Source organism: Cibotium barometz, chromosome 55 (genome assembly GCF_041138505.1).
Source record: "Cibotium barometz isolate CiBa-2024 chromosome 55, ASM4113850v1, whole genome shotgun sequence".
Classification (NCBI taxonomy): domain Eukaryota; kingdom Viridiplantae; phylum Streptophyta; class Polypodiopsida; order Cyatheales; family Cibotiaceae; genus Cibotium; species Cibotium barometz.
The window spans coordinates 20267544-20277907 of NC_141100.1; the positions used below are offsets into that span (position 1 = coordinate 20267544).

Here is a 10364-nt window from a genome sequence, read left to right on the forward strand (position 1 = left end):
GCCATCATGGAAGCATTAAAGAATAGTTGTATAGTGATAGATTTTATTTATTTATTTATTTATTTTTAAGCAGCTGAGGTGTGTGATTAAAGAAACGAACCTCTCCTCCCCACCCCCCCAAAGGTGTTTGCCTACAGGTCCTAGGTTCAAAACCCCCCAAGGTGCTTCCTCGGTGGGCATCCCCTATGGGCAGATAAAAAGCACCCACGAGCGATTAAAAAATGGAAACTACGGGAGGATCTTGGGCCTAAGGCTAGTCAGAAAGTAAGAAAGAAAGAAAGAAAAAAAAGAACTATCAACTAAGGCTAGTCAGAAAGTAAGAAAGAAAGAAAAAAAAAAGAACTATCAACAAGCTACATTTTGCATCTTGCACAACCATACTTTTGTGTCCATTTTGAGCAATTCAACTTAAAAGAGTTATTTGCTTCAACTTTGATAGTTTCAAAAAGGCCTTCATGAACATTCTCAATAGCATATGAAAGAGTTGTGGGGCTAGCCTAGTAAGCATTTTTGTCAGTGTCTGGATCTATGAGAGGGTAGTGCAAAAACTTGACCACCTGCACTCCAACATGAGCCCCTTCACTTGGATACCTAAAACTGCACCTGCTGAGATCTCCTCTGATGTAGACCAGCTGCGCTAAATCTTTTGTCTGCAAACTTGTAGTCAGCTCTTTTACTCCCAACCACAGTAGAACCACATCGGCCCCAGACATAATTACCTCTACCTGGAAATGAAGTAACTCACCCAACAGCAGCCAAAAAAAGAGTTCTTCAACTTCACAGTAGGAAGGGAGTGGCCAACGTCACGTGACTTGGTGTGGAGCAGGGTTCAGAAAAGACGGGTTCGCTTCATCCTGGAGCCTGCTCAACTTTTGGAAAACCCGCCTCATCTTCAAAGGAGGCAAAATGTCTCGTCCAATTTTTCAAAAAACAGTAGTAACCACACAAAACTATGAAGGAAATGCTTGTTCAAAATTGCCTTTTCCTCTCCAACCCATGGTGAGAAGGTTTCATGTCATGTTCACTCAAAAATGGTGAGAAGGTTTCATGTCATGTTCACTCAAAAATGTTTCCCGAACACTGGTGTGGAGTCCGGCTTCACACGCTGCGGCAACCTTTTCCTTGACACATCAGAATGCCACTAAGATTAAAAAAAGGGGGAGCCCATGTACATGGACCTTCAGGGTGCCGAGCATGCAGGACTTGGTCAAGTCACTCTAAGTCTATCCCGGCCATTCCCCTTCCCTTGGAAAGTCATGCAAGCATAACCTCCTGGATTTGGGTGGAGCCTTTCCCTTTAGGGCGGCCTGTTCACACGGGAAGCATGGTTGGCAGATGAATACCAACCAGCCAGACTTCGGACTCCAAGCGGGCAACCGTCTTCCCCTCTGCCCAGATTTGAAAACCAATTTTCACATAGCTTTTTATGTAGGTGGCAGTTTCTTGTTTGTCTACACCCTCCAATGGCTTCTGCGCCACCTCAAAAGGTGTAGTAAATGCAATCCATGTGAACCAAGGTTCAATCATGGATACTCACCGGATACCTTGGGTTTCAAACAGGCCCTTAGAAACCCCAATGACCACCTGGATTTGGGTGAAGCCTTTTCCTTTAGAAAATCCACTGTACCCAAACTGGGAGGTATCTACCCTGCCATTCCCATGGTTTAGAAGGGTCAACTCTTCCTCCACCTTTGGGCAGAGTAGCTGCATCGCACCTGCTAAAGACCCCGGGAGCTGCCATACCCTCTGAAGGATCAGCCTATGAAGTACCCTAACTTTGACCTGCGCGCACACATGGAGATGTGTTGGGTAGCACAAAAAACAATTCCTTTTGGAATCATAAGCATTCAGAGGACAAATTTGAAAAGCCACATTACCACATAGCTCACATAAGGACTAGTGGAAGACTATAATCCAAACATGAAAGGATGCACGGTACAACCTCACCAACCCACTTGAACATAGCAATGTGAGCAAGAAAGCACATGTTAAGAACAAAGACTACTCTTGACCATAGCATCACAAACATAGAAATATCACTATGAGACCACCCTAGATCTCTTGGAGGATCACAACTATACTAGAGAACATGTGCAACCATACCAGAACAGAAGTTCACTCCAGTAGTATAACCGTCATGGTTGCCAGCTTCCCTGCCTCCAGATCCAACACCATGTGGGATACCTGTCATACATTCTCAATCCGAAAGATCTGTTGAATGCAGCTGCTGCCTCCACTGGAAGGGGACAATCACATTCTGAGTATTGCTGACTTAGCTGCCTCCTGGGAGAAATCACATCCACTCATGCCTGCCGGCATGCTCCTGGCTGCGCTGGATTACACAGGCAGGAACGGGCATCTCTGCGCCCATTCCTTGTGTCTTCAAGCCTTTTTAGGTTGACAAAAAATGGTCTTTCTCAGCCAGAAGTTTTAAAATGTTGAAGGCCTCATATAGAAAATTGGAAGCAAGATCCTCCAAGCATGTTGAATTTTTACAAAAGGAGGGGTCTCTTACATTGGAAACACAATAAAATCCACTGGAAAGCAGACTTGGGGCATGCAAAATATCAACAGAGCGTAGTGGTTACAAAGAAGGTCGACACAAAGGATGAAGTGCAAATCCAAAGACAAAGACGAGTGGTTTCTTACTGGGCAAGAAATGGGATAGAACCTGACGCATTGTGATGGGGACTATCAAGGGAAATTGGAGACATGTTCACTGGCTCATTGATGGATGGTGATTCAGATTGCCAAAATCTAGTATTAATCTCATCAAGCAAAATTGCCCACCCAGATTTGGACACATATGTGCCTTGATCTCCAATTCGCTGAATGCCTCTTTTCCTGCCACAGCATACTCCATGATTGAGAGGGCCATCAGTCAGCCTCATCAACAATATAAACATGAAGAGAGTGATGGCAATACCTTTCCATGGTGACAAGCAACTCTACTCAGAGAGGATCTTCATATCCTCGACCTCGAGAGAATGTACCGAGGCAGCTGTTGGCCCGGCTGATGGAGCCGCCGCGGCGGGGACTGCTAGGTGCTGAGCGTGGGGAGCTTCCATCCATGCTCCTCCTCAGCAATCTTCTCATGGCTGCTGCAAGGTCAGCTACTGGGCTCCCCTTCTTCTCTGGCTTGTTGAACTGCATGCAGATCTTCATGTGTGCTTCCAGGGCATCCTCCATGCCCTCATTCACCCTGTCGCTACTGCCGCTTCCTTTACCATGCTCCTCCTTCACTGCCTCTGCGCAAAGCCCACATACCCATCGCCCACAATATAGTCCTCGCACATGGGCAATATAGGCAGGCGTGCATTCCTCAGCGAGGCCACAGCATTCACATTTCACCTGCTCAACCTCTGTTACGTTTGCTGCTGCTGCTGCTGCTGCTGCTGTTTGGGTACCTCCTTTATAAACCTCTATTGTTGTACGGCTCTTTTCTGCCACTGCTGCTGATATTGTGATTGCCTCAGATCTCATAATGTGAACATCTTCATCAAGATACCCCTCCATCAGATGAGGAAGGGGGGACAAGAGAGCACCCAGAGGGAGGGGAGGAAGGGATAGCTATACCAAATTTGGCACAATTCAATCTCTGTGCTTACCCTTCACCTAAACCAAGTGATCTATGTAAGCTGGTTTACAATGGCATACTCAATGTTCTTTACTTTGCAGCCATCAGAGATCTACCAACCCAATTACAATATTGTGGAGGGCATCTCGCAACCCAATAACGATATTCAAAGCATTAATGCGCCAGGCAGGTAACAGCCCAATTGACAGTAAACAATGAACATGTCCTGGCCAAGTTCCAACCCATTAATCATACTTTACCCATAAATCTAACAACCTAATAAACCATGGCCGCACCGCTAATGTAATTGCCAGAATCAGAGAGCCCAAATCACCCAATTCTTCATTCCAGACCTCGAATCGGCACTACTCTCCTGCAAACAAAGCATGTACACAGAAATCTCTCAAGCTGTGATGCAATTACAGTGAAAGGAAGGCTACATGCATAAGAAGGACTCAGAAGATGGGGTGTGTTTGCTCATTTAATGATGTTGGGAAAAGTCTGTGTGTGCGAGAGAGAGAGAGAGTCATGCATCCCTTAGCAACACAAGGGTGCAGAACCCACCAAGCCCCATTCTCTAGGTTAGAGAGGAAAGAGCTTTCCGCATGCTGCAACAGTGTTAATCATCCTCTCTTTACCACTAGGACCTATTCATGAAACGGTGCATATGTGTGTGTGAGAGAGAGAGGGAGGGTGTGTGTGTGTGTGTGTGTGTGTGTGTGTGTTTTGACACAGTGCGTGTAAGAGAGAGAGAGAGGAGGGGAGGAGGGCTGGCAGCCTACAGCTAGTAGTGGGCGAACGTGCGTTTGTCGTTTCTTAAGCGATGTGCCTACTGTCTACATTAGGTAGCGGCGCGAATCATCATGAGCCTCGCAGTTTGGTGATTCACTTTTGCCACTATGTACAATGCACATAATGAAATCTCTCCCACTTCACCCTCACACTCACACACAAGACCTCCTGGCTCCTACACGCACACCCACACACACACACCTCTTGGCTCCTGCAGCCTCACCCTGCTTCTTATGTCAGGCCTTCTTCTTCGATTCCCTCACTTCTCTTTTTACTACCAAGCTTGCTTTTTGACTAGTTTTTTAGCCTGCCATGTAAAGGTTCACTTGAGGTTTTTGGAGGGGGAGTTTTTAGAGGCACAATAAGTGGTTAGGGAAGTTTTTAGTAGAAAAATTTATTGGTATCATATTCTCTCTCTAGCCTAGGGTGTTCTCCAGGGGGAGTTTTTAGAGGCACAATAAGTGGCTATGGAAGTTTTAAGTAGAAAAATTTATTGGTATCATATTCTCTCTCTAGGCAAAGCCGCTTCTCTTTCTCTCTCTTTTCTCCAGGATGTACTCCTTGTTTTTGAGCTTTTCGACCATAAAATACAGCTACTTATTTTGAGTGACTATCAAAAAATAAGGTAAATTATAAAAAAAAGGGGGTGTTATTTCTGCCACTTTGAAGTGTAATCTAGATACGTTTGGTAAAATATACTAAGTTTTTTTATATTTTTGTGTAATTTTTTTATGGGCATTTTAAAAAATTACAAGTATTTTACGGCAAAAATGGTTGCAACTATGCTTAACAGTGACTTCCCAAGGCACACTAACTTCAGTTGGAAGTTGAAGCCTAGTAGCCTAGTAGGTGTGTGAAAAAAGCCTAGATACATTGTATTTTTGCACAAATAATATTTAAAAATTACTTACAAATTACAAAGTTTGAAGGTTTGAAAATTTTGGGATTTTGGGTCGTTTTAGTTATAAATATCCTTAAATTGTTATAAATTTGTCAAATATACCTCCAATATTTAGCGATAAAGTTTTTTCACCATTTGGAGGAACTCTTTTTTGCACATTTCAGGCTATGCGCATTGTGCTCAATATTGCAGAGTTCAGAGTATGCAATAATTTTGGGTAAAGAGAGAGATGTCTTTTAGTACAAGGAGATTCACACCATGAGAGAAACATCAGAATCAGATGGCAGAGCAAGTAGGGTAGGTGGGTGGGTGTGTGTGTATGTGTGTGTGTAGAGAGAGAGAGAGAGAGAGAGAGAGAGAAGAAGAAGAAGAAGAAGAAGAAGAAGAAGAAGAAGGAGTTATTCACACAAGAAAAAAATGGGCATTCCTTGAAACTAGTATTTGTGACTGCATTTGAAGTGCCCTTTTCATTATTTCGTGGTGCACTCAGGCAAACAATTACTATGCCACCAATGGCCTAGATAGAAACAGCTCCAAAGAAGATTGTTTTAATGCCATGACAACTAGAGAGAGAGAGAGAGAGAGAGAGAGAGAGAGAGAGAGAGGTATTAACATCGGTAGAATGCAACACAAGGGCATATACAACCAATGGTGGGACTTGAATTTGGGTGGATCGTGGCCATTATAAGGGCATATATGACCAATGGTGGGACTTGAATTTGGGTGGATCATGGCCATTATAAGGGCCCTCGCACTAGCCAATCTGCCCCACTTGTGGGTGGCAGAAAGGTAGGGAGAGAGAGAGAGAGAGAGAGAGAGAGAGAGAGAGAGAGAGAGAGAGAGAGAGAGAGAGAGAGTGTTTGTGGATTGGGCCCGCATTTCTAGTGTGTGTGTGTGTGTGTGTGTGTGTGTGTGTGTGTGTGAGAGAGAGAGAGAGAGAGAGAGAGAGAGAGAGAGAGAGAGAGCTCAAATATTAATCCATGCAAGGAGGAGAAGCACACACAAGACCCTACGAGGAGATAGGATGGGAATAGGGGGCATAGCGTGCTTGTGTTGATTGAAGGTTGTTGATAGAGGAATGCTCTGAGCAATAAGGAAAATTACCTTTAATTATCAACTCTAATTACCACCAAAATGAACATACCACCTAAGTAGCCAACCATGTGCTAAAAATAGTTAATAGGATAAATCATCTTAAAGAAGCATTTACAAAAATAGTAAATTGTAGGCTATATATGCCCAGCCTTTGATCTAGCCATAGACATCACAACTACCTCTTTTTTTCTCTTTCTCACATGGATTCTCTTTTTGGGGCATGTATCCTCTTTGTCTTTTTAATATCTCCATTTTTTATCTAGTTTTCATGGTTATGACTCATGAGGGAAGGAAAGGAGGGGGGACATGCCTCCTAATAACAAATGGAGACCTTGCTTTTATTTCAAAATCTATCTAATTTCCCTCTAGTTTTCATGGTTTCCTCTAATTTTTTAAATTCTCCTTAATTATTTGATATTATCCATAAGTATTTCTTTTGTACTCTTTAATTAAACATCTTCAATTCAAAATCAATAATTTCAAAGGATTTCAAATGGTAACATCTTAAGAGGAGGAGTAGGAAATATGTATATTCTTTTACTCAACTAAACCAATATCTCCACTTGACCATCAAGATGAGGGAGTGGACTCAAGCATGATGGGCCTACCATATGTCTAGTTCTTAGAAGGAAAAGGGAAAGCACCCATTTTACATCATAAACCAATTGGACTAAGAGTGAAACTATAATTGACACACCTACCTTGTCATACGAATTACACAAAAAAATTCTTGTCCTTTATAATTATTGGGGTGTAAGTATAATAATTACCCACTAATTATTGATGTGTTAAGTATAATAAAGAAAAATCTTGTAATTGTTGGGATGCTAAGTATAATAATTACCCACTAATATTTTCTCATCAAACCCATCATAGTCCTATTTCATAGAAATATATATGTGAGCCTAGGTTATACAGAAAAATGTGTGAGCCTAGATCATACAAAAGAAATGTGTGAGCCTATAGACATGAGTCTATAGATGATAGATGTGAGCCAAAGTTACTATATGGTCACTCTTTATACTTAATAGATTAAAAAGTTACTTAGTGTTTCTTGTAGAAGCCAAGTCGTAATGTAAGTGTATGTGTGATCTTGTTTCATATGTGAAAACAATAAGGAAAGGGAGACAATAACAATTATGAAATAGATGATTCGAGGTTATAAGAAGGTTTTGATATCCTCATAATATCACTTTCAATGTGATTTTTGTGTAGGTAGAAATAGTTGTTTCCAGATAAAAAGACATTTATGGTCGTCCTATAAAGGCCCTTCTAAATATTAGTAAATATATATGGTAGCATATTACCAACTTTCTCAAAAAGATGTTTCTTTTCTCTTCTTAGCTTCATGTGACATCTTTAGTTTTTTTTTTGGGGGGGGGGAGGGGAGAGAGGGGGTGGCTCACTCTTTCAAAAAACCTCCATATCACTTACATTCAACGAATAGTAAAAAATATCTTTGTATACATTGTTTTCAAGAATATGCACATCTTTTCATGTATGTTCGTATGAATATTTCACACACCTACTATAGTAAGTTAAATACAGTAGTAGCTAATAAATAGGACACCTTCTATAAATGTTAACATTGTAAATGGACCTCCTTTAAAAATGGTATGTCATGTGCATGCATGTGATATCATACTTTTCTTTAAATGAAACCGAAGCTTGACATTAACCACCTTATTTTACTATGGATCCACATGCCATCAAGATCTCAACAATTATCCATGTTAGATTTTCTCCTTGCTTAGCTTCAAGAAGTTCCCTTTGAAGGCCCACCAAGAATCCACATATATATATTCCACCACTACCAAGAGTACTCGCACTCTTATGCCTTCTTGCTCATATACCCTACACTTTTCCTTTCTCCATTTCGCTTCCAATAAAGCACATGGATGTATAATATGATTGTTACATATAAAGACCTTTCACATGGCTTGTACAACCTCTCTGCTGCCATTTAAATCATTATCATCATCAGTGAGGCACATCAATGATGTTCTTACTGAATTGACTTATTGTTTACTTATATGTATAAATAGAAAAGTAGGCATTAGATAATATAGAAAACACAGTAATTGCCTTTCATAAATAATAGAGGTGTGCATTGTGCATACAAACTTTATAGCTCCTCTTTCATAGCACTAAAGATGAAGGTTTAATAAGGTTGCTTAAACAATGATGATTGCCATGAATAAACAAACAAATGATGATTGCCATGAATAAACAAACAAATGATATCTTTCTTAGATTGATTTCATAAAAGCTAGAAATTACTCTCTCTTTTATGCCCTTAAAGGACTTTATAGCTCTTTTTCCATAGCACTAAAGGTGAAGGTTTGAAAAGGTTTCTTAAACAATGATGATTGCCATGAGAAAACAAGTAAATGATGTCTATTTTGGACTAAGTTCACAAAAGCGAGAAATTTTTTCTCTCTTTTATGGACCTAAAGTTGAAGCATCAATCATTTTTTCACATACTTTTATCATTGCAAGAAGCTAATTCAAACTACATTAAAATCTGTGTTTTACCTAAAAATGTTCAATGGTTAATAAAACCATGGACATAGACATCGTGACATTGAATAGGCCATGATTCATGATTGCAAAAGTAACATTTACGTACTATGTAAAATTAGGTTTGATGAATTTTCTCTATACAAGATGCCATGTGTAGGCTAAGAAGGTATGTGCTAGATGTCATGTATGGCCTACTAGAAGATTCATAGTAGTATAGCAAACAAATCATATGATAAGGCACATCCATAAGTGAAATAGAAAATGACGTGTATTCTATAAGGTGAGACATCAACAAGAAAAAGAGATACCTGGATTTGAAGAAACTCCTCAAGGGTGTGATTGTCATGCTAAAAAATGGGCAACGCTTCATGATATAGATGACACAAGATAATTTTTTAATTAGATCACTAAAAATTTTAAGGTCTACATCTTGATCTCCCTATTTACTGGCATTATCCATGATCAAAGTTTTTTCATTTTAAGCTTGATAAGAAAGGCATAGTTTTCTCTTTCAAGCTGGATAAGAAGGCACAATTTGTAGTTAGGCATGCATCACATGTTTGCATTAAAAAAGTTATATGTATATAGAAAAAAAACCTTTTATTGATCAATTCTTGACTTAAAAAACCTTTACATTTATTAAAAACCTTAATGCTATAAACCTCATAGGGATTATATATGTATGCACACTATTTAAGTTCTTATGATGTACAAAGCTTCCACATTTTTTTGGTTACTATAGTTTTTTAAAATAATGCTATAATTTGCACATTGTGTAGTACATATATTTTGATTTCATGATAAATTTAACTTGAGAAAAATATATCCCTTTATGTGTGTGTGTGTGTGTGTGTGTGTGTACAAAACATACACACACACCCACATTGTCGTGTCCGATCAAGACCTGGCACTTACGTGATTCCGGTGTGCCGCCTAGACAGCTCTAGAAGAGCAGCGATGCTAATGCAACTATGACCAATGCAACTATGAGCTACCTTAGCAAGAGCTTTGCTCATGAACTGCTCACTCAACTCTCCTATCTTCCTATTCAGTATTGTTCCTCTCCTTCGGGCCCAAGTAGATTCACATGATTCTTGAACTATCTAGGTAAAACACACTCTCGCTACAATCTCAGTCGGGCAGAACAAGTCGTCTTTATCCTCTAATCCACACATCTGACTAATCTCCCTTTGCCCCTTTATAATCACATGGGTACTACCCATTCTTCAAGAAACTGTTACAAGTTTGTCACAAAACAAAAAGGCTCGGTTTGTTGCACAACGGTCAGTTTGGGCAGCGATCTAGCGGCCAAACGGGCTGATTGGCCCCGCCAACACCTAGCAATCATGGTGGATGTTGCGTGCCAACAATGCGAAGCCCACAGTTGATGTTGTTCTGAAAACTTGTGTATCTAGATTACCTCTGAGTCTGAAGTCTTCAGTCCAGATGCTTCATGGCGTGTTCCAACCACCTTCG

At 40.4% G+C, this 10364-nt stretch overlaps 1 protein-coding gene across 4 annotated transcripts; it reads right to left on the minus strand.

Annotated features, from left to right (window-relative positions):
* Window positions 1-392: 392 nt before the first annotated feature.
* Window positions 393-4504, minus strand: LOC147607490 (uncharacterized). 4 transcript variants are annotated; one of them, XR_015264684.1, is made up of 3 exons: window positions 2927-4313; window positions 2104-2844; window positions 393-1782 (listed from the first exon to the last, which is right to left on the minus strand). XR_015264684.1 is itself a non-coding variant. In XM_086790357.1 (3 exons), the coding sequence occupies exon 2, from the start codon at window positions 3514-3516 to the stop codon at window positions 2953-2955; it is 564 nt and encodes a 187-aa protein (XP_086646483.1). In that variant the 5' UTR covers window positions 3517-3950; window positions 4360-4504; the 3' UTR covers window positions 1974-2844; window positions 2927-2952. The 4 variants fall into 4 exon arrangements, 3 of the variants coding, with proteins under 3 accessions (XP_086646483.1, XP_086646482.1, XP_086646481.1); XM_086790357.1 differs by lacking the exon at window positions 393-1782 and adding an exon at window positions 4360-4504 and having other exon boundaries at window positions 1974-2844; window positions 2927-3950; XM_086790356.1 differs by lacking the exon at window positions 393-1782 and having other exon boundaries at window positions 1974-2844; window positions 2927-3950; window positions 4142-4313.
* Window positions 4505-10364: the final 5860 nt, after the last annotated feature.

Coding starts and splice junctions, on each gene's coding strand:
- LOC147607490 (XM_086790357.1), bottom strand. CDS start 3,516: ATGGAGGGGTATCTTGATGAAGATGTTCACATTATGAGATCTGAGGCA.